This window comes from Micropterus salmoides, unplaced genomic scaffold, assembly GCF_014851395.1.
Source record: "Micropterus salmoides isolate LMB-PRFRI ecotype aquatic unplaced genomic scaffold, ASM1485139v1 Ms_hic_scaffold_2, whole genome shotgun sequence".
In the NCBI taxonomy this organism is placed as follows: Eukaryota; Metazoa; Chordata; class Actinopteri; order Centrarchiformes; family Centrarchidae; genus Micropterus; species Micropterus salmoides.
In genome coordinates, this window is record NW_024041150.1 from 36,025,740 (window position 1) to 36,050,797 (window position 25,058).

At 39.1% G+C, this 25,058-nt stretch overlaps 1 protein-coding gene and 2 long non-coding RNA genes across 4 annotated transcripts in view; all 3 read right to left on the reverse strand.

Annotated features, from left to right (window-relative positions):
• The window catches only part of LOC119912458, a 29,118-nt gene that overhangs the window by 1,154 nt on the left and 2,906 nt on the right, over nucleotides 1-25,058 (reverse strand). The window lies entirely within an intron of this gene.
• LOC119912456 lies at nucleotides 2,673-7,035 on the reverse strand. 2 transcript variants are annotated; one of them, XM_038731660.1, is made up of 4 exons: nucleotides 6,657-7,035; nucleotides 5,853-5,908; nucleotides 4,361-4,720; nucleotides 2,673-4,228 (listed from the first exon to the last, which is right to left on the reverse strand). In XM_038731660.1, the coding sequence occupies exons 1-4, from the start codon at nucleotides 6,689-6,691 to the stop codon at nucleotides 4,008-4,010; spliced, it is 672 nt and encodes a 223-aa protein (XP_038587588.1). In that variant the 5' UTR covers nucleotides 6,692-7,035; the 3' UTR covers nucleotides 2,673-4,007. The 2 variants fall into 2 exon arrangements, with proteins under 2 accessions (XP_038587588.1, XP_038587587.1); XM_038731659.1 differs by having other exon boundaries at nucleotides 2,673-4,231.
• LOC119912459 lies at nucleotides 22,992-25,032 on the reverse strand. The gene is made up of 3 exons (XR_005446160.1): nucleotides 24,865-25,032; nucleotides 24,589-24,773; nucleotides 22,992-23,807 (listed from the first exon to the last, which is right to left on the reverse strand). It is a non-coding gene; the product is annotated as an uncharacterized LOC119912459 (long non-coding RNA).

The window sequence follows — 25,058 nt, forward strand, 5'->3', positions numbered from 1 at the left end:
CCATGAACTTTGGTACAGACATTAATGGTGGTCAGAGGAGAATCCTACTGATCCATGACTTGTCCTCTAGTGCAGTACAGCATTGACTATTTCATCTCTAAGAAGCTTTTTGAAGAGTTTTTATTAGTTTAGAAATGTCAGAATAGGACGTGCAGTTATGAGTTAAGGATTCTGATCTGTTTTTGGTTCCATGCCTTGTGTTCTACTGTTTTGCCCATGTTTGCTCTTTGTTTTGTTGATCCTATTTAACTTTGTTTTTGGTTCTGTGTTTCTCTGTGTAGCCTTGTTTACTATTTGTTATTATATTATTATTTTATTATTATTATTCTTATATTATTTTATTATTATTATTATTATTATTATTTGCATGTTTAGGTTTACTTAGGATCTGTCTTGTCTCTTATCTTAGTTCTTAGTCTTGCATTTTAGTTCTTTGCCTTAGTTCTTAGTTATGTGCTTTAGTTCATGTTATTCCTGGTCTGTATTTCTGTGTTTCATTATTTGATCTTGTCTTGTTTAGAGTTTTGTAGCTTAGTTTATGCATGTTTTTTTTACCTGTTCAAGTCCTTAGTCCTATTGTCTCCATGTTTTTGCGTAGTCCTGTCTCCTGTTTGATCCGGTCTCAGTCCATGCCCTGATTTTGCAGTCTTTCCATCTTTTGTGTTTTACTTTGGTAGAGCTGTCCTGGTGTGTTCCCGTGTACTTTACTTCCTGTTTTATTCTGAAGCTGTCTGTGTTTAGCTTTGCTTCCTATTCTTTTCTCCTTGATATTATCCACCTGTTTTATGTTCCCACCGCGCTTGTTTGCCTCACTACTTAATGCCTATGTTCCGTTCAGTTGGTGTGGGATCAATGTGGTTTATTGCTTGTAGCTTATGGATGCTTTGTAACATCTGTTCGTCTCTGACTCATGTTCCGTCTGCCTGGCCAGCTTGTGGATTATTATCATCTTGCCTTCTTTGGATTTTACTTTTGGACTCAGCCACTGTAAGTGTGCATGTTTTTGGTTAATAAATCACTGGACTTTGTCTGCTCAGCTCTGGTGTCCGGCGTTTGGGTCCTCGACTAGCTCACACACGCTGCAAAACCGTAACACGTGTAGAATGTGGAAACAATGCAGTTTGTCCATAGCATCAATGCCTTCCACTTGCAGGAACTGCTGACACACTCCAGCCACATGAGGTCTAGCATTGTCTTGCATTAGGAGGAACCCAGGGCCAACCGCACCAGCATATGGTCTCACAAGAGGTCTGAGGATCTCATCTCGGTACCTAACGGCAGTCAGGCTACCTCTGGCGAGCTGTGCGGCCCCCCAAAGAAATGCCACCCCACACCATTACTGACCCACCGCCAAACCGGTCATGCTGGAGGATGTTGCAGGCAGCAGAACGTTCTCCACGGCAACTCCAGACTCTGTCACGTCTGTCACATGTGCTCAGTGTGAACCTGCTTTCATCTGTGAAGAGCACGGGGCGCCAGTGGCGAATTTGCCAATCTTGGTGTTCTCTGGCAAATGCCAAACGTCCTGCACAGTGTTGGGCTGTAAGCACAACCCCCACCTGTGGACGTCGGGCCCTCATACCAGCCTCATGGAGTCTGTTTCTGACTGTTTGAGCAGACACATGCACATTTGTGGCCTGCTGGAGGTCATTTTGCAGGGCTCTGGCAGTGCTCCTCCTGATCCTCCTTGCACAAAGGCGGAGGTAGCGGTCCTGCTGCTGGGTTGTTGCCCTCCTACGGCCTCCTCCACGTCTCCTGATGTACTGGCCTGTCTCCTGGTAGCGCCTCCATGCTCTGGACACTATGCTGACAGACACAGCAAACCTTCTTGCCACAGCTCGCATTGATGTGCCATCCTGGATGAACTACCTGAGCCACTTGTGTGGGTTGTAGACTCCGTCTCATGCTACCACTAGAGTGAAAGCACCGCCAGCATTCAAAAGTGACCAAAACATCAGCCAAGAAGCATAGGAACTGAGAAGTGGTCGGTGGTCACCACCTGCAGAACCACTCCTTTATTGGGGGTGTCTTGCTAATTGCCTATAATTTCCATCCATTTGCACAACAGCATGTGAAATTGATTGTCAATCAGTGTTGCTTCCTAAGTGGACAGTTTGATGTCACAGGAGTGTGACTGACTTGGAGTTACATTGTGTTGTTTAAGTGTTCCCTTTATTTTTTTGAGCAGTGTATAATAACCTTGGTCTGAACACATTAAGTAGGACTCGTCCTTCTCTGTGGACGTCTTTGTCACACTGGACTGACAAACTGTTGATACCGAGACTCTGTGACCTCAACACGTTCATGTAGATGATACAGGACTAAGGCCTTACAATCATTTGACAGAAGATAAAACGGGCGTGAGGGAACTGTCAGTTTTGTCGTATTTCCTGGATTCTAAGTAAGTCCCATGTGTCAGTGTGGTATTACAATTTGGCAAGATAAAAGCTATTGAAAAATATTCATATAAAATACAAAAAGTTTCCCTTAAATATAAAATGAAGATGTGTGTCTCTTTCTCCACTGCACTACATTCGGCGTTGGCTTCCAGTCCATGGTTCAGATGACATGGGTGCTATAAAAAATAAATGAAAATAATTTCCTAAAAAATTAAACTGCAAACTATTTATGTAAAATAAAATAACCACACATTAGATACCAAATTAGGTGTGTTATATGGGAAAATTTTATTATTATTGTTATTATAACCCTAATTTTCATAATGGACAAGTCAGCAAGAAGGTATTGAAAATAACAACATTGATGATCTCTAAGCAAATCCCCTGTGGTTAAGAGCGAGTGATCAGACATTAACTAACCGTCCTGCTACAGCCAACATTTGGTGAAACTGAGTAAGAAGACACTGTTGGCTCCAGAGTGAATGTATTTCAAATATCCAACTTGAAAACTAACTTCACCGTAGTAGATCCAGCTGTATGAGCAGAGGAAGGTTCCCCTGATGAGCACATCATCCATCTGACACAGAACATCTTCCAGGCCCTCCAGGAACTGTTCTGGTGCTAATGAGTACAGACGGTTACACCAATATCGCCTGAACAGTTATGAAGCTGGTTGGCAGAGAAAACTCAAGTGGAATCTGCTAAACCCTGTGTTGCTTTGAAAACAATTTTCTTCCTGCTGTTCTAAGCTGTGTTCAGCTGAGAGGAGAGGATGCCTCTCTCTCATCACTGATTTGTTCAGCTGTGCATTTAGGCACAGCCATCCTGCCATCATATTAAAGTGTTAATGGAGTCGTTCAAAGGTCTTATCAGAAATAATATTTATTCGCTCCTTATGGTCGGAGGATCTCTAAATCAACATGGTTGTTTCAGTTATCATATGACCCGTTTTTATTAAGGGTTAGCCAAAGTATTTTCAATTATTGATCACTCTGCTTTTCCACCAGCTGATATCATTGATCAGTCTTTAAAAAATATCTGGAATTAACAAGACAACTGAATCAAGAGAATTACTATCATATCTTAAAGAAGAAAACCTGCTTGTATTTTTGGTGGATTAGTTTGTATATATTCACAGGGTGAGTACATTGATAATAGTTGTAACAATGGGAGGGTTGTAATGTAAAGGAATACATTTGTTTGATGTGTGTGTGGTCAGGGGGCTAATGGATAGATGTTATGGTCTAATGTATTTATTGTAAAATCAGTAAATACAATAAAAAACAATGATAGTAAAATTAATTCAATATAATAATTGCAATGAAGGCAGCTACATATAGAAATCCTAAAAAAATAACTTGATATAAAACCTCATTAGAATGAAAATATTTAATCGTTATTAGTTACTAATAAAAGTATTCCCATAGAAGTTAGATAAAAATAAAGGTTAACTAATGATAAGTACAAATAAAGAACAATAAAAACAAAATATTCAGAATAGGTTCCCCTGAGACTGAATTTCAAAAAGTGTCTTTAAACGGATGTTGGAGGTAGAGAGTTTTGGAGTCTTTTGGTTTTATGATTCAGGTCTTGAACCAATGCTCTGACTCATCCTAATAGAAAGAGGATCCTCCAACAAAATCCTGTTGGTCCTGATGTGTTGTTTCTATGAGAAGAACGTTTGAAGCAAAAATATCTAAAGCAGAGTCTGGAACAGACAGCCAGTAGAGCTGCTGCTGCCAGTCCCAGTCCAGCATAAAGGCCGATCCTTCCCCGACTCTCTGGTTGTGGTCTAACTGTTGGTCTCTGAGGTTTGGGCTCATCAGCAGCTGCTATGAAGGACAGTAAATAAAATGTCAAAACAAAAGAAAGAAAAAACACTAAATATAATCCTACTCTTTGTCAGTGGTGTCTGTGGTAACAGCTAACATTATTTACTGACATCTACTAAGTCTACTTACCAGTGACATTGAGCTGGAATCTGCCAGAGCTCATCCCATAGTTTGTCTTCACTTTACACAGGTACAGGCCCGAGTCCTCAGTCCTGAGTCTGGACACATGAAGTCTGATTCGTCCTTCTCTGAGGACGTCTTTGTCACACTGGACTCGTCTTGCAAACTGTTCATCCTGAGACTCTGGGACCTCAATACCTTCATGTAGACGATACAGACCTGAGGCCTTACGATCAGTTAACAGTTGACAAAAGATATAAAGTGAGTTGAGGGAGCTGTCAGTTTTGGTTGTGAAGGTCCACTCCAGTGTGATGTTTTCGTTCTCCTCTGCCTGATAGGAGGTCTGTGTCACATTCACTACAAATGTTCCTGTTGAGGAGACATAGAGAGGGAAAGTGAGGAGCAGACAAACTGACAACTTTAACATGTGAGCCTTTAAACTCCATCTACAGATGTTTCTGTCGAGAGTTCACTGATGGTCTCAGTACTAATCAAGATGAACTGTCAAATGTAGGCAGAGACTGACTTCTTTGGTTAACTGATTCATTAAATAACAATATGCTTTTATTTATGTTAAGGCTTGAAGGCTGTATAACAAAGGACTTCCAATAAACTGCAGTTTAAAAAATGTAATGCATGATAAAAATGACCATTAATAATAATTTATATTATTAATAATAATAATTTCCTTCCTCATTTTAATAAGGAGTGTTATGAAGAGATCTGCAGATTTAAAGGTGGTAGTAAGAAAGCTCCATGTATATTTTGACTTTTCTCTTTATAGATAACTAGTGCAGTGCACGTTCGGGTTGTGGCTGTTCTGAGTGGTCCGACTGCTGAGCACCCAGATGTGCTGCTTGCTATTGAGAACTGGGGTGTGGCTGCTTAATGTTAGCTCAATAACATTAAGTTAACCACTGCCTTTGGCTAAAAAAATTCAACATTGAAACTCAAGTTAGCTGACGCTTTGTTAGGTATAACATAGGTATAACATATACTGTAAAAAAAAAACATGTAGATAGTGTCCGTGAATTTACACATAGATTTCTGAAGGGCTGTTGTGAATCTCAACATGGGTGGCCCCCATCTGCTCCAGCTATCGCCATCTTGGCAGTGCCTGACACAGTTGTCATGAACGGGTAAGTTAGCTTTAGAGAACAAAACCCTTTCTGTACCAGGCTGTAAACATGGGGATTGAGTTGCTTTTGGAGTCTGCCTCAACTGGCCATTTGGTGAACTGTAGTTTTTTTCACATTCATTTTTCAGCCCTAGAAGTTGCCACTTGGGTAATCCTATGCCGAGGGTTAACTGAATCTTGTTTAAACTCACATGCTATCTCCCTTGGGTCCCCAGCACCCGTCACCCATCAAGTGTGAAGTCATTCAGATTAACGGTTGTCAAGAAAGAAGGAAGAACAGATAAAATAGAAAGAAAGAAAGAATGGCAGACAGAAATTCCTTCCTTTATAGGCTAGTTAGATAACCTGAAGGTGTAAACTCACCACAGACACAGGAGGTCAGGCTGATGAGCAGCAGGATGCTGCAGATCATCTTCTCCCTGTGAGAGGAGACAGAGGTGAAGAGTCATGTGATCAAAGTTCATTTATTATCCTGCTTATTACACACAGCTGACCAAAGGATTTCCTGACTGGATACCAAGTTTTGGTGCTGATCACAAAAACTGTATAGGGACATGAAGTCTGTTTTTCTCTGAAAACTTCAAACATTGTTTGTAAAACTAAAACCATCAAAGCTGCAGTGATTCTGTGTTTCTGTCACAGGATCCATAAACAGTAAATAACCAACATGTCAACTTATAGTTGTATGAAAATACTGTTCCACATATTGTCTATTAGCCTGCTACCGATCTGTGTTCAAAATACAAATTATTGATTATATTTGTTGTTACAAGGTCATGTATTTTTATTGGGAAGCATGACAATTGCATTGTTGCCTGTAGAAGCTCTGTGAATATGCTAAAATTATGATGCAAACCATAGAAGGGAAACTTTTATCAGGGGCTAAATGTTTTACAAGGAGGGCTAGATTTGGCCCAAAGGCCACCCACCTCTGTCCTTGCTTGACCCTGTTGCTATAGACATCATGTTTCATGAATAAACTTACTTAATATGTCTACAGTGAGAGTGGCTGACAGGTGACTCAAATATTTAAAATGTTGTATCAGCTGTCACAACATAAATTAATGTTCAAGTAATTTTTTTACTGTGATTTTTTTTTTTACTTGACCAAATTGCTATAATGAAAACCCAATCGTAAATACACACATATATGGATACATACATTACCTTGTGTATCTGCAGCCGTATAAGAACCAAACCATGAGGTGAGAGGGCAGTCTGATCCGGTCTGCAAGTCTGAATTCTTCTCATAAACAGGTACCAAGGTTGTCACTTGTCAGTCTTTCTCTTATGGGGCGGCAGTCCCAGTCCGTACAAACCACAATATGCAGTGTGGACTGGTAGCTAGAGAGGTGCCAGTTCACCTCTTTGGCACTGCCGAGGGGCCCTTGAGGGCTTGGAGCGCCGGGGGCGCCAAATATGTAGCAGTCCTGTCACTCTGACATCTCTACAACTAATAAATGTCCATAGGCATTGTGTGTGTGTGTGTGTGTAAAAAATTAGATTTTCCAGATGATAAGGTACTTGATAAAGTACTTTCTCTCTTTCTTTCTTTCTTTCTTTCTTTCTTTCTCACAAAGTTGTGCCACTGTACTCTCCTGAATTGTACTCTCCTCCTGTTCTTGTGCGAAGTTCTTATCCCAGAGCCATGGGATGAGAGTGTGCTCAGAGTTCTGTCTGCCTGCAGAGAATGCCCCCACACGAGCACAGCTAAAGCGAAAACTACCAAATATTTTTATAGTACAAGGCAAAGAAATGTTTAAAAACAATATAATATTCTACATGATTAAAATTGTCTGAAATCAATTAAAAACATCAAAGAGTTGACCTACAGAAATATTGAAAGATAAATCAAGGAATCCTTGCAATATCAGAGCAATCGTATCAATGAAATGCTTCTTCTACTGAGTCTAAGGACAGGTTCACCCCAAGAGGTAACCTAGGCTGGAAAATTAAGCCATTGCGGAAGTGCCAAAACTGCGGCTGGCTCTAAAAGTGAGTCACAGTCAAACAGTGCAGTGCAGTTTGGTTTGGTTTGGTATGACTGTCAGACTCAAGATGCCTCCTTAATTTTTGGGCTGATCAATACAAAGACAAGAACCCTATAGCAGCATGAACCAGTTCATCATTCACTGTGGATAGTCACGATTCCAGAGGACTCTGATAAAACTAGCAAGTTGAGGTTAAACTTTTATTTCTGCTGTGATTGCTTTGTCATATTTTCTCTCCTTGTTGTCTTGATGATCAGCTGATTGATCAAAAACAATTGTGGAAGCAATATCTTACAGAGGTGAAGAAGTACTCAGATGTTCTACTTAAAGGGACAGTTCACCCCCAAATAAAAATACTTATTATCCCACGTACCTGTTTTGCTATTTTTCCATCTAGATTGTTTTGGTGTGAGTTGTCAATTTTTGGAGATATGGTAAGTAGAGATGTCTGCCTTCTCTTGACTATAATGGAACTTGGAATGGGCTTGAATGGGAAAGAGACATTACTGTTGAGTTCTTCAAATTTATTTTTGGCACTTTGAGTCCCATCTAGTTCAATTAAGTTTGAGAGACCACAGACATTTCTACGGCCGATATCAACAAAACTCACACCAAAACAATCCAGATGGATAAATAGCTCTACAAGTAACAGGTTTTCATTTTGGCTGGAACTGTGTCGTTAAGTAAAACAATATAAGTAAAAGTCTTGCTTTTAAAATCAAAAGTACAAAAGTATTAACATGAAAATATACTTTAACCAATAGATGCCTGCTGACTGTATGACCAATAATCGAACGACCACCAGAAGGGTTTTGTTTCCGATTTCTGGACAGTTTTGCCTTTGTGAACGCAAATCGTACCAGTTGGAAAATCAAAACATTGTGTAATCTTTCGATTCATGAACTTGACCTTTAGGTGTTAACCTTTCCTTATAAAACAGTGATTACTTTAAATGTTCATAAACTTTTAGACTTAAGATCAATTGGAATCACTGATAACGCTGATAAAGATGATTATATAATTTTTAAACGGTACATTGACTTAGAAATCTTTACAGTTCCTGATAGTTTTTGCTTCAGCTAGGTGCATATCTGTGGGGTGCTTACAGTTCTCTGCAGGCAGGCAGAACTCAGGTAAGGGTTAGAAGAAATAAGGACCCAACAAGGCCACTAGCACTACAGCCAAACTGCAGTGGCGGGTGGTTGGTCCCTGGCGTGAGGGCTTTTGTCTCTCATCTTTGAGCCCAACACAAAGGTCCCAGGTTGTTTGCTTTTCTTTCCCATTTTTAATCTCATCTCTGTGCCTGTCCCTGGAGTTCAAGATGGTTTTTGGCTGGTTTGTCAGCATTTCTGTCTCATCTTTGTGCTTTTCCACCATATTGTTGAAGATGATTGAGGGTGGTTTCACTTTCTCCATAAAGTTCCCTGCAAAGAGGTCAAACAAATGTGAGTTATTCATGTTATGAGAAAACATTTCATTGAAGAAGTTGAAAAAATTACTTTGATTACTTGTGGGATTAAAGTGGGATTGTTGCAGTTTATGATGTGAAGCCACTAGGATTTTTGTTTGATTGTAGCATTTTTTAAATTAGTTTGATGACATACAGAACATTTTTGTTTACACAGGCTACATTTTTCAGTTCATTAACCAAACATGATTCATGCTGCTTTAAAAATTCAATGGTGATAGAAATTCAAGACCACACAGTTCTTACATTGGAACATGGAGAACCAAGCTCTCTTCAGTTCTACATTTGAAGAGACAGAGAGGAAAAGTGAGAACCAGACAAACTTTAACATGTGAGCCTTTAATTAAACTGCATCTACAGATGTTTCTGTGGAGAGTTCACTGATTGAGGCGCATTTTAGTCCCACAAACCCTAGATGCCAGCTCGAGCAGTCGAGGAGGAGATGCGAGGAGAGAGGAGTCGAGGAAACGGGCATTTAACAAAATGAGATGTCCTTTCCTCTGAGCCATCATTTTAAAGCGACGTCAATTAAATATGACATGTTGCACAGCTGCATCATCTGTCCACTGTTTGAGCTGTGATCTGTTAGAGCACCAATAATGAATATAATCATACGATAACTGAAAAACAAGGATCTTTCTGATTTCTAAAAGAAATGTCTACTTGTTATAAAGAGTTCTGCAGATGTTTTCACTGACAACAACTAACATTTTGAAAAACCTGCATTCTTTGTAACAGCCGGCAGGGTGAGACATACAAAACTATGATCTTTTCCTAAACCTAACTGAGTAGGCTACTTTTATTTCCTAAAACTTACCAAATTGCAACCATTTCACAATGTTGACCACGTTTTTTACGTGCATCATCAATGCACAGCAAGATGAGCTAAGTTTAGTTATGAGCTTAAATCAATAATCATCTTGTGTAGGCTATATGAGGCCATGTGGAAGTTTAAACACATATTCTAAATTTTAAGATTAAGAGAATGCGTTACATTATTAACGGGAATAGATGTTGAATTGCTTGCTAGTTAAGGTAACTGGGTTAGATAAGTAAGCTACTCACTTTGTTAAGATCGATTTGGTACAAATTACTTATATTAATGTAACACTAAGCAGTTGTTAGTTTGCCCTATTTGTTACATTGAAGTCACAAATAATGACAAATGATTTAAGAATCTGCGAAAAACTGTATGTAGCCTACTTAAGTATGGAAGTATTTGTACTTTACTGGAGTGTTCTTTTCATGCCACTTTCTACTTCTACCCTATTACATTTCAGAGGGAAAAAATTTACTTTTTTCTTCTATATTCATCTAACAGGTTTAGTATTTACTTCACAAATTAAGATTTTCTCACACAAAACATATGAATTTTATAAAAATGTTGTTGTAAATATGTTTTGTTGTAAATTAAACTACAACAGTTTATACACATACAGCTGAAACGATTAGTTGTTTGACAGAAATTGAATTGACAACTATTTTTATGATTGATAATATTAATAAATTCTGTTTATTATGTAAGCAACCCCTGACAAGTATAACCATAGCCTCCTAATAGTATTTTTTACCTTTGATACTTCAAGGGACAGTGTGTAATATTTAGGAGGATCTATTGACAGTGCAATATAATATCAATAACTATGTTTTCAGTGGTGTATAAAGACCTTACATAAGGAACCATTATGTTTTATTACATTAGAATGATACATTTATATCTATGAAGTTGTTCCTGTCTTGTTCAATAGGGATGCCCTTCTGCAACTGCAATCAGACGCGCCTATTTGAACCAGATCAAAAAAGGATCTTTCCCTCAACAAAATCAAGTAGTCTCATTGCCTCAGTCTAACCAAACTGTGACCGTTTCAAAGCATTAACCACATGTGCAAAATTGTGAAATGTGCCTTTAAAATACTGTGTTGCCTAGATATGAGAGAACACACCCTGTCTGTCTTCAGTTAGTTGAGCGGTACCTGTTGTGAATAGATGTTCCTCAACTCAAGCGTAACATTTGAAAGGCGTGTAACTTTTGTTTTACTTATGTATGATAAAACAGTAGCTGTATGACCAGGCATGATAAGGTTGATGTGTTAGTAATAAACAGTGAGTATTGTGGAAATCCCATTATCGGCGTGGCTGTGAGCTTGTGTTTTATTTTTCCACCCTCTTCAAGCAAACATTAGCTCAACCAAGAAACACGGACCCAAACTGTCACACTCTGAACACATGAGGATTGGTCGATGGGTTTGTACGCTTGTCGACGCTAACTTCTAAGAGCCATAGATTTTCTCTTTGTTGCCAGCGGTTTAGACATTAATGGCTGTGTGATGTGTTATTTTGAGGGGACAGCAAATTTACACTGTTATACAAGCTGTACACTCACTACTTTACATTGTAACAAAGTGTCATTTCTTCAGTGTTGTCACATGAAAAGATATAATCAAATATTTACAAAAATGATTATGGCTGAGATACTCTATATGTCGTTTGGAGGTCATTGGAAATCTATTATGTTGTTTAGGAGATTTGATTTAAAGATAAAAGTAATAAAATCTGTGAGGTTTAAATTTTTTCAACTTGTCATATCATGGGCTATTTACTGAAGGTGTAAACTAACCAAAGCAGGAAGAGATCGCTCTGTTGGTAAACTCCATCTTCTCCCTGTGAGACGATACAGAGGTGAAGAGACATGTCAAACTTCAACCAAAACCAAAGCAAGAGTTAAAATATACAACAGGATAAAAGAGGATAATGCAGGATACCAATATCAAAAAAAATACATGCAAGACTTGAAGATAGAGGATCTTCGGCTGTCTACACTTTTAAAAATATTTCTGCAGATGTAATTAATAGTAGGCAGGAAATCTGTGAGGCTGAAACTGTGTATTGACTTTTCTCTTTGTAGATAATAAACTGAAGGTGTAAACTAACCCAATACTCAGGACTTTCACAGAGGGGATATAGAAATTAAGCTCTGAAAAGACCGTTGAATGGAGACATTCATCTTCTCCCTGTGAATGGAGACATTCATCTTCTCCCTTGAGAGTTGACAGAGGTGAAGAGTCATGTGATCAAAGTTCAGTCATTGAAGGTCTGAGAGGGAAAATCTACAGTCAGGCTTCATTCAGTTGGTACAACCTGATCCTGTTTATTATACTGCTGATTACACACGACAGACCAATGACTTTCTGACAAATGAACTACAACCACTGCTACGTGAGCAGTCAGAACATCTGAACATCTAAACTTTGTTTTTCTCTAAAATATTGAACATTTCAAAGTCTTCAGTGTTTGTAGAAAAATATAGCAAAGGTCGTATATTATTCTGTCACAAGGTGGCGCTAGAACAGATATATATATCTGTTCTTTCTCAGTTGAAAAGCAAGCAAAGTCATGTTAAACCTTAAATCTTGATAATTAGGCTATTTACAGTAGTCACAGGTGGGAAGAGGAATAACTGTACTCAAGTAAAAGTAATGTTACTTTGCAAAATCAAGTACTCAAGTAAATTATTAATAAAGAAACAGTGGGTCTTTTCCTCATTTATATGATATGGATGTGACTGGAATTATTTCAGATAGTCTTCCTCAGGTAAAAGAAAAGAAGAGAACATACACTTATTTATTTTTTATTGTTACATTCTCCCTGGTCTGGAGGGCTTCCCCTTCTTATGTTTGTTTTGGCCAGATTTGTTGTTTTGTTTGAATAAATTTCTGAAATTATTTCAGGTTTATTTCAATAAACTTTTCTTTGCATAACTCCTGGACTCTTTGATTATGTTTGACCTCCATTGTAACGAGCTTTGGTGGGGGTTGTAACGTTTATTAAATCATAATTCATCATCTCCTGATTGCCACATTTACACCAGGACAATATTCCCAGTCTGTAGCTCTCAAGTGTGATCACAAATACTAAATTAATTACGTTACGTTAGTCAATAAGTAAAGATTAAAGATAAAAATTATAAATTATTTCTGTGTTTTTAAATTAGGATGCCATTTGGACTTCATAACTTGAGACATATAAATAGTTGATTTACCTATATTTTATCAATTATATAAAATAACCTTTATTGTATTAAATTTAGATATACTAACAACATGTGACACGACAGACATATCCACCCTGTTAAGGACTTCGACATAAGTGTTTCAAAGTGTTTTCAGAGCATGATTGCTACTAAAATTGCATTTTTATAGAAATCATGTCATCATCAGATATTTGTTTTAAAATAAAATAATTTTAAACACCATAGGCAAGCCCATATTGAGAAAAATAAGTGAACATTATAATAATAATAATAATAATAATAATAATAATAATAATCTTTATTTGTAGAGCACTTTTCAAAAACAAGTTACAAAGTGCTTTAACAAGTGTAAAGACAATAATACCCAAGAGACAATAATACAAAAACAATACAAGATAAAAGCATGAAAACATTAAAAAGACTAAAATACAGATAAATATAAAATTAGTAAAATACAATAAAATAAAAGGGATAAAATAAAGTCAAATAAAATCGGGAAAGGCTCTCCTATAAAAGTATGTTTTAAGAAGGGACTTAAAAGAGTTCACTGACTCAGCCGACCTGATTTCCTCGGGCAGGCTGTTCCAGAGCCTCGGGGCCCTGACAGCAAACGCTCTGTCCCCTTTAGTTTTCAGTCGAGACTCTGGAACAGACAACAGACCTCTTCCCGAGGATCTCAAGGTGCGTGCTGGTGCGTATGGGACTAAAAGGTCAGAAATATAACAAGGCGAGAGGCCATGAAGAGCTTTAAAAGTGATCAATAAAATTTTAAAGTCAATTCTAAAAGATACCGGGAGCCAGTGTAATGAAGCTAAAATAGGGGTAATGTGGTCATATTTCTTTGTTCTGGTTAAAAGCCTGGCAGCTGAGTTCTGGACAGTCTTGAGTCGATCGGTAGTGTCAACAAGCAGATATGATTGAAGTGATGAACCAGATTGTTGGTGTTGGAATCAGACAGATGTTGGCTTTGGCTCTGAAAGAATGTGCAAAACTTTGAAACACTTTGTTCATTAAAGATGCGAGAACACACAGAGCTTGGTGAGGCGGCATTAGTAACGAATCGCAGCTAAAAACAATACATCTGTGGTCAGATATGGTCATGTCCACTAATTCCACACAGGAAATGCTGACACCCAGGGTAAACACCAAGTCTAGTGTATGATCACGGTTATGTGTTTGCCCATAGACATGTTGTTTGAAGTTAAAAGAAGTGGCCATATTTAAAAAGTCAGTTGCATTAACATTGGTGGGGTCATCAACATGAATATTAAAATCGCCACAAAGAACAATTCTGTCATAATTTAAAACCAGAGCAGATAAAAATTCAGGATGTTCTCCAGGCGGTTTTGGGGGGTGATAAATTATAACAAATAAGATAGGTTGCAGCCCTCCAGTTTAAGAATGAGAACTTCAAAGGAGCTCAATTCATCACAGCGTACTTGATGACATTTAAAAATTGTCCGAGCCTCTCTTGCAGCCAAGGACCACCACTTCAGCCCAGGTCGACTGATGCTTCAGAGTCGAGCAAGAGGAAAGCCTTGGAAGGGCATAGGGGTCCCATAGCATTGTGTCCTGGATGTTGGCGGTTGCGCTAAGAGAAACAATCTGTTTGGCTTGTACTGAAGCCACATCCATAAAGCCAGTCAGCAGGGAATCTTTCTCTTTGAGTTCCTCTGAAAGTCGTCGGATGTCTTCCATCAGGTCAGCAATCTTCTTGTTTGCTTTCTTAAGGAGTATGCAGTTCTCATGGGGCAGAGTTAGCTCGGCTAGCATAACGTTAGTCGGCGGAGCTTTGTTGTGATCAGTAGCGTTGATAGCGTTACTACGGTCATCTAGCTTAAAATCCATGTCAGATGACTAAAATCATTAACCCACATAAAACTTAATTTAAAAACTTAAGTTAAATACAAGGATATAAAAAACGTAACGTAAAAGTGTGGATTAAAACTGGATAAAAGTCAAGTTTAAGACGGAGCTTCTGACAGGTAGCTACAGACACCACTCCTTCCGCTTCCTGGGCACCATCATCTCCCAGGACCTCAAGTGGGAACTGAACATCACCTCCATCATCAAAAAGGCCCAGCAGAGGATTTACATCCTGTGGCAGCTGAAGAAGTTCGGCCTACCAAAGACAATGACGGTGCACTTCTACACCGCCATCACTGAGTCCATCCTCACCTCCTCCATCACCATCTGGTAAGCTGCTACCACTGCCAGGGACAAGGGCAGGCTGCAGCGCATCATTCGCTCTGCAGAAAAGGTGATTGGCTGCAATCTTCCTTCTCTTCTGGACCTGTACTCCTCGAGGACTCTGAGGCGTGCAGGAAAGATTGCAGCTGACTCCTCCCACCCCGGACACAAACTGTTTCAGACTCTCCCCTCTGGCAGGAGGCTGCGGTCCATCAGGACCAAAACCTCTTGCCACAAAAACAGCTTCTTCCCGTCTGCAGCTCACCTCATTAACAATACCCGGGTCCCCCACTGACACTCCCCCCTTGCAAATGACACAAATGTCTCTGCACATGTAAATACTGTTTCATCTCATGTCGTGCACAGACCTGGCACGTTGCACATATTTGTTGTTGATTGTTGATCTTTGTTGTTGTATAGTTATATGTACACAATATTCTCTTACATTACGTTACTTCTGCATGGCACAGAGCCAGAATAATGCACATGGGTATATCTGCAACGTTGTTCTTCTATTCCATATTTATATATTTCTACATTTATTTATGTTAACTGTATGTTTGTCTACGTATAGCCCCTTATCACCACAGCAAATTCCTCGTATGTGCAAAACATCACTTGGCAATAAAGCTCCTTCTGATTCTGATTCTGACTGACAGGATGGCTGCACTTCTCTACTATCAGCCACTGCGGTGTGCACAGTTTTGAACTAAAAGGTTGAGGCCACGGCCCGCGAACATGTTCAACTAGAATTAGACTCTGTGTTGACTGCTGCTTATTTGTTTAGTTTTTTTGGCTTTTTGATGCATCATGCTACATATGATAATTTGCTTGCTAATGTGTGCCAGCGGTCAGCAGTGCATGAAATAATAACACTTTAATACATTATACCTAACATAAAGGGCGGAATTGTGGTCTATCCTTGAGCAATAGTCTTTGATGGCATTTTTCAGCTTTTCAACTTTGTTGCAATATTGCAAACATCTGGGACAAGTAGTGGAGTGATGTGTGTGTGTTTGTGTATTTGCATGTGTAGCAAGGAAAATGTTGAATCACGTAATAAGCAATGCTCTCTCACGCTCTCTCTCTCTCTCTCTGCCGGTAACGTTAGTATATTAGAGAACCCCAGCAAGCTCAGAGAAAAACAACATTTGATTTAATAGATTTTTAACAGGAAGATAAAATAATAATGAAATATTTGGAAATATATATGTTAGTTTTTAGATCTAAATTGAATGAACACCACTGGGGATATGGAAAAATGCCATAGTACTTCTTAAACCAAAGCTAAAATGCAACAAAACAACTTAGAAGCCAATATCATTGTATTAATAATTAATAACGATTCACCTTACATGAAAAACCAAATGGAACTAGTATTTGTCCAAATGTAGACAAAATACAACATGATTTGAACTGGAAGCAAAAGGGACATGTATGCTGTTTTAGAGATTATTAGGGCCTGAGCACGAACCGTGCAAGGTCCCTATTGAAACTGAAAGGATTATTAGGGATCCAAGCTGCGAAGCCGCTAAAAGTGTTTGGGCAGCAAAAACTGCTGGACAAAAACTAACCAAAATTGGCACCTAGGTTGCAAATTCCACCCACTACTCAGGCAAAAAAATGGCCCTCATAGACCTCATGGTGGCGCTATAACAATCATCTTTGTGTTTTTGCAATTATCTCAAAAACGGAATCAATCTTCTTTCTATTTTAATCTCTAGATTCATCTGCATCTTTGCTCCAATGGTCTTGTCAAATTATCAAATTATTGACAATTAAAAATGTCAAATTATACGACTATTTATCTCTTTTCCTTTAAATCTATTTTAGCGAACTCGTCCCAGACTGTCTCGTCAATCAACCTGAAACTTTGTCAGGATCATCTACGGACATCGCTGATCAAAAGTTATCAAAAGAATTTAGATACGTCAATATGTTATTTTTTCTTAAATTTTTACTTTTGTGTATTTACTTACAATTTTACATAAAAGCCCGTAAATCAAAATTGGCTTAAGCTATTGTAACCAAACTTGATGCATCTGTTCAGATGCTCGGCCCGAGCTTCGCTGAACAGTCCTGGGATCCACAAGTTTATACCTCGTAATTCGCTGGATGTATTCATACGAAATTCGGTTTGTACAATCTCGGGTCCCTACTCAGTAGAAAAATTTGGTAATGATTGCGTAAAGTGGGCGTGGCCTATTACAAGAAATGTCAATTTCTAGACATTTCTCATACCTAACTTCAAAAACTCTAAGACAATAATCCGTATGTCCTAGAGAGCTGACATTTTTTCAGCACATCCACTTATATGTGACTAACGTTTGCCTCACTGCAACTTATCAATTCAGAAGTCAGTCACTCTATATTTTTCAGAATATACTAATTCAATTAACATCTATATCTCCACAAGTCTTTCTTCAAATGCTACCAAACTCGACAGAGTCGTTCTCCAGATGGCTGATATCAAGCATTTCAAATGGATTTCAGATCAGTCAGACGGTGAGTCTGCAGTGATTTATTAGTGGTATTTATTATTAAACATTAACACAAAAGATGCTGCTCTCCATCAGCTCAGCATAGCATGGTTCTCTGATGTAACTTTACTGACTTCCTAACAGGAGCCCGCTGCACCAACAGGTTTTCATCTGTAATAGCTGCTAGTGCTATTTGAAATCAATACCACCATGCTATAGCTTCAGCCATTGTTCTACCCTGAACATGTCAATTCATGTGGAGGCGAGACTGCATAGGATAAAGCAATAGTCGACTTGGAACCAGCTAACCACCTAGGCCTACCTCTAAATGAATGCATAATATAATGAATAAATAAGTAGCAAAGTAATATCCAAATGTAACGGAGTAAGTCTTGATATTTTTCTATTAATCTACTCAAGAGTAAAAGTATGATGCATTAAGACTACTACAATTTACTCAGTAAAGTTACTTAAGTACTCACCTCTGATGGAAGCATGTAGGTGAACATGGCTCAAGGAAGGATGGCAGACTGAGCAGGAACCAGCACAGGTAGCCTACAGTATAGACTTTGTAACTGTGAAGTAAATTAGAGCAGAATTCATCATTCATATGATCTGGTTGGACTACATTCAAATTATTTATTGTAGCATTATGGCAGGTATGTTGTATGCTCATGTTAGCCAGTCCAAATGATGTCGGTTTTCTTCACTAGTGATGGTGTTGTCCTTCTGTAACTGTTGTAGACATTCTATAGCCTTTTTCTTGTATCCGCTGGTTGGGTCTCGTCTCAGTGTCTCATATATGTTTGTGTCCATGAGTAGTGTGTTGACTTTGTTCTGGTAGTCCGCTGTGTTAAGGACTACCGTGCATCTTCCTTTGTCAGCAGGTAGGATAGTGATGTTTTGATCCTTGCTCAGAGACGTCACAGCCTTCCTTTCTTGGATGGTAAGGTTGGAAGGGGGGCCTTGCATTAGAAAGGGCTGCAGATACCTTTAGTCTGAGCTGTTCCGCTTCTGTTTCTGTTGATTTGTTTTTCCTAATGGCAGATTCTGTGGCTGTGATGAGGTCCACTATAGGTAGTTGCTGTGGTGTAATGGCAAAGTTTAATCCTTTGGCCAGAACGTTTTTCTCTGGTTGGGTGAGTTCCCTATCGGACAGGATTTTAACCCATCTGTTGTCTGTTTCATGTGTTGTGGGGTTGTTGTCCTTTCTCCTCCAAGACAATTCTCCTGTTCTGTTAGTGCAGCTCGCTCTGGACTGTAGGTTGTGGAATTTCCGAGTCTGTCTTTCTTTGCTCTTTGTACTTAGATAGCTGTGCTTTCTTGATGAAGTCCATGACCTTTTCCAGTGCTGTACTGGGCAGATATGTTTCTAGTTTGTGGTGTATGTTGTCCAATTCTTTGTTCAGGGCTTCAATGGTGAAATGTATCTGTCTCACTCTCTCATTCAGTAGCTGGTGTTGCGCTTTCTCCAGGATTATTCCGGCTCAGTTCAGAACTGAAGAAGTCCTTTGGATGAGGGACGAAACGTCTTCCAGTATCTTCAACCAAGTCCAGTTGCCCTTGACTTTAACCTTCATTGGATAACTATGACCTGGATGACTGAGAATCTTCATAGACATCTTGCTAATCATTTTGGGATGAACACCCTCAGATTGGTACGGGAATATGAAAGGACAGCCAGGAAAATTGCAGACTACAGGAACCATCTACGATTTAACCTGAGATGCCGACAACACAAACTTATTCCCAACAGCCTACAATTAGGCTCCACGGTGAAAGGACACAGAGCCCCCCCCCCATCATGTTTGAATTAACATAATCCAAGACGTGCCCTTTTTGTAATGGGCTGGTGTGAGGCCAGTTGGATGTACTGCCAAATTCTCTGAAATGACGGCTTAAGGTAGAGAAATAAACATTCAATTCACGGACAACAGCTCTGGTGGACATTCCTGCAGTAAGTATGCCAATTGTACGCTCCTTCAAAACTTACGACATCTGGCATTTTCTCTGTGATGGAACTGCACATTTTCGAGCGGCCTTTTATTGTGGCCAGCCTTTGGCACACCTGTGCAATACCCATGCTGTCTGATCAGCATCTTGATATGCCACACCTGAGAGGTGGATGGATTATCTTGGCAAAGGAGAAGTGCTCACTAACACAGATTTTGATAGATTTCTGAACAGTATTTGAGAGAAATAGGCTTTTTGTGTACATAGAGAAAGTCTCAGATCTTTGAGTTCAGCTCATGATGAATGGGGGCAAAACAAAAGTGCTGCGTTTATAATTCTGTTCAGTGTATAATGCTATCTGTTTTTGGTCAGTATATAATGAGTGGTAGAGGGTCAAGATACCAGTGTTTTGGTACAAGAGTAGATTGTGAAATGTGTTTTGATTGCATTAGTGCATTTTGGATGTAAGAGGAACTGTTTACTGAGCATGTCGGTATAGAGAACTGAACAGTTACTAGTTGTAAAATATACTTGTTTTTGGACCAGTGGCATCAATGAGAGAGGCAATTCCTTTACCTCTCTGCCAGTAAATGTTTGTATAATTTGTTTTTATGATGGCCCTAGTGCAAGCGGCATAGAACAAAATTCTGGGCCCTTTAAACAAGCAGTCTCTGTGGGCCCCCTTTCTATCTTGGTCCCTGTCTCTCACGCATCTTTTGAAAAATGTTGACAAATAATTGATCCAACAACTGTACACATTAAACTGTAGTGGTGATTGGGGTAGTTACTAATGAGACGTTCTTACCATTAAACAAGTAATAACCAGGGTGTCACTTTGTGTTGAAAAGTGGTCGGGGACATAAGGGGTCAGATTAGGGGCATGATGATACACTTGGGACATGAGACATGATGATGCACAAGAACAAAATCATAAGATTTTTTAAACACTATTTTGAAGAAGGCAGTGGGTTGTTAAACCCTCCAATGCCGAGTGAGCACTGATGCCGGCTTGTTGAAGGTGTGTAACACCCTTTGCTGTACGATGGGGACCTTTCTTTTAATTTGAGTTCCATGTGACTTCGCCAGGTAACATGTAGGATTTTTAAATTCCAAAACTACACTAACAATTCATATCACCATCCACAGGTAAACAACATTGTATTTAATAAAAAATGATCTTGTCTGATAGACAATACAAGTGTTGTTTTTGAATTGTAGGCTACATCTTCAGAAAGTCTTCAGCCAAAACATAATAGCCTAAACAACAGAATAATAGAACATGACGCAACAGGATTAGGGCTGACCCCGATGAGTTGATGCTTCGATGTGCGGAGCCTGATTCAACTCACAGTCAAAGCTTCACAGCGAAACAAGGATCATGCCATTTTGGTGATATGGGGGTGCTCAACGTCTGATTTTACATAGAACTACCAGTTTTCTCCCAATACGTTAATATACAGCCTATTACAATAAACATGTCAACGTTTAATGCTGTAAATAAACATAAACAACAAAAGAACTTCCAATAAATGTTTTTAAAGTGTGTGAATAAATCCGAAATTGTAACCCTAACCCTGGGTCGTCAATGCGCATGTGTAGGCGTAGCATGAATGTGTGTAGTGGCAGGTGGAACACTTGCTGAAGAGGTGGAGCCACAGCTTCACCAGTGTTTTCCGCTAGTAATGGCAAGTTCGACTCTTTTGACAGACTCGTTCATTAAAATGAACTAATCTTTTTTTTGTGTCATTTCGTTCAGCCCTCTGGTGGGCGATTAAAAAACAGCGCCGTTCCCAAACACTGAAGGCTGCCTGGATTTCTTTAATTGACAAAGTATAATGCACAAATTCACCTCTTGATTACTGTATTACTATATCATCATAATATAAACCCCCTTGGGCCCACAACCAAATTCAAACCATGTAAAAACCAAAGAAATATGTTGTCTATATGCAATGGACTACTCCGGCTAAATCCTTCCATTTTCACAATCTTTCCCGAGGATATAACCAGACCAGCCATATAAAGGCTTATGTATATAATATATATATTATCTCTACCTCTGGACAGAGAAACACACATGAGCACATCGCTCTCAAACACTGCAGGTTGTTCACCAGTCACGAGCTGTGAAACAACAGCACGGCTCTGTTGGTAAATAAAAAGTAAAAGTTACGTTGCGTTCTCTGGCGGACCAGGATCAGCTGTCAGCTGTTTATAGGACTAACGTTAACGTTGCTACGTGGCTGTGTTTTAATGTTTTAATGACCGGGTCTGTTTGTTTTAGAGGGGAGACGGCCTCTGAGGTAATTCAGCTCCCGGTAGAACCCTGTCAGGGCTCTGAAGTGGACCCAGAACAACTCTCATCAGCTTTTAGCTGTAAACACTAGCAGGACTAAAGTTACGGTGCGGACGAGTGAATGTAAGAGTCCAAGATCCTTCACACATGCGTGAAAATGAACGAATTACTCACTGAGACAACCCGTTCCTCCCGAGTCATACACACGATTAGGTTAAATGAACGAAACGTTCTTTGAACGACACTATTGTCCGCATCTTGGATAATTTATCACCATTGATGAACCACACAAAGAATATTGTATCGTTTTTAAATAGCCAGCTACTTGAAATAGACCCGCGAGGAACCGTGACGGGCGTGCAGTTGTCGGCAGCATGGCAAAAACTCTGCACAAGACCGGTGAATGGCAGGCGAGAGAAAGAGAGAGAATGGTCAACAATAAGCCTCAGTTTAGCTTCGGCTCACAATCGCCGTGCACAAAAACACATGATTTCATCAGTCGAAGGCAGACTTGATGATTCTGATTCAACTATGTAAATCCTTAGTCGGGGACAGCCCTAAACGGGGGGATCACATATCAAGCATCAAAGGCATTCATTAAATGCTGTAAAAGCATTTGTTAGTGAAACTTTTCTGTGTCTTATTCTGGGATTTAAAAAGCTTGGCTATCACAGTTTAAACACTTTTAATGGCATTGTTTTCATTTACAGTATATCCAATAAATATTTAATATTTTCCATAATTTGATCTTTAATAAATTGATTAAAGAAAAATAAATGTATGCTTTTTTAAAATTTAGTAAAGTTTTGTGTAGAAGATGTTTTTCAGTGAATTGGCCGCTTCTCTACTTGATGATTTGACTAAACAGCTGAATAATAATTTTGTCTTCTCCTCCTGCAGTTTAAGCAGGTCATTATTTGGAGATTTTATTTCATCAAATACGTCTGTTAGCTGTCAGAAGACGTTCGTTGGTCAGTTTGATCACTTCTCACATGAACGACCTCTAAAACATCTATTATTGATCTATTATTGATGTTTTGCAGAATCTGTGATTTGTTTGTTTGCAGTCTGAAGGACACAAAGAACAGACGCTGCCTGATTACCTGCTGGACTTTATTTTAGATCAAGTCAACTGAGAAATGTATATCTTCATAAAAAATACAGAGCTTCTACTGGTTTAGACAAATTCACCACGTCAATGAAAACATTCAGATGTCATGTTGAAAATACATTGAAAAAGTCCCTGAAAACGTCTGTTTACAGAAAAACACTTATAAAGTTTATACAGTCTGTTACACATCTGTAAAACACAGTCCCTCCATGCTCTTACAGTCAAATTACATAAAAATAGCAAGGGATATTTTCACACAGTGGAAAACAGTAGTCAAACTTTATGTTTACAAACAGGTTAGAAAATGCTTCATAGATTAGAAAGTGCTTTGCAGAAAAATAAAACTTTCTGTCTGCTTCTAAAGAAGCATGTTTAATGTGTTTATGCTGGATTCATTGTTTCCATCTCATGTCTATTATTGATGTTTCAGTTTAGTTATTGTTGGGCCACTTCAAAGAGTCAAAAGTGCTTTGCAGAAGGATGAAATACTTTTGTATAAAAGCAGAAATAACAAAAATACACACAAAAAGAAAATTAATACTTGAATGATGCTTAAAATGTATCTGAAATGTAACCATTATTAATTATTGTAAAACATCTTTTCTGACAGCACATAAACGTCAGATTAAAACAGGATGACTCAAAGTCCTAACGTCACATGTTGGATGTTTGTCTTCTCCTCCAGGCTGCTGCTGGTTTCATTTTTTTTCAGTTTGCAGTGAAATCAACACGCAGAGACTTAAACATGCTGCACACTCTGTGAGTCTTTGTTCACGTTAGTTCCTGTTGGTAAACGCTGCTGTGGATGCAGTTTAGAGCCTGAACTGTTCTCAGAAGACCTCCTTGTTGGTGAAGTCAGGTTTCAGTCTCTGTCAGACTGACTTGTGGTCAGGCCTGGATCAAGGTGCATGCTGGGTAAATAGTTTATGCTTAATGCTCCACTCAGATCTCTCTTCATTTATTTAACCAGGAGAGTCCCATTGAGATTAAGAACCTCTTTCATAACGGTGACCTGGCCAAGACAGGCGTTTTGTCCTGTTTCTGTACGGGTATTTGGCACAAAGAGCATAAAGAAGTCCTGAGAACCCAAAGAGTTTCACGTGTTACTTTTCTGCATTATAAGTACACACAGGTGTCTCGGCAGCAGACCAAGAATTGCCTTATTTATGAAGGTGTACCAGTGACAGAGCCTACAGGTGGCCAGAGGAGGCCATTCTACCCAGAGTACAACTCTTCACAGCTATAATCTGATCCAAAGTCTGTATTTCTAAAGAGCCTCAGCTGGAGCTCCTCTCATGTCTCTTACTGATGTTTCAGTTTAGTTATTGCTGAGTCGTGATGCAGTGGAAACATTTCAGACATGATGCTCACTGTGATGGACGGTCTGACTCAAGTTTCGAGGGGCAACACACTCACATAGAAATGACCGTTACTGTATGACTCAATAAAATATTTACAAATACACACCACTACAGTAAAGTGAGAATAATGATCAGCAGTCAAGTCTGTGTGATTAGTAACTTGGCTAAAAGTAGAGCACACAGATGCTTCAGTGAGAATCAACCTGCAGAAACTTTTACCATGAAGAAGAACTGACAGGAACTTTATATTCATCACGTTGCTTCCTTCAGACATCTTGGACCAGACTGACTCGTGGTCTGGATCCGTTCACACCTGGAGCAGTTGTGGTTGTGGATGTAACTTGGTTTTGATCTTTCTGATAAGCTCAGCGAGGGAACGTCTATCCTGGTCTTGACCTGTGAGACTGACATGAGACAAAATTAAGTGCAAACAACGACTCAGACAAATGATAAGAGGAAATAGATCGATTTTAAAAAACAGAAGCGCAAACTTACTTTCTTTTAACTCGATGAATGAGTGTAGCTACACATCTTTCAGCTGCAGCGACTAGAGCTATTACAGCAGCAATTAACAGAAGTCCACCAGCTACAGCTTCTTGAGTAGTTTTATCGTTCTTCCAGTCATATGATGTGTCTTCTTCCTCCTCCGGCCCTCCTGGTGTTTTTTTACAGCTGCATGCAGATAGAAA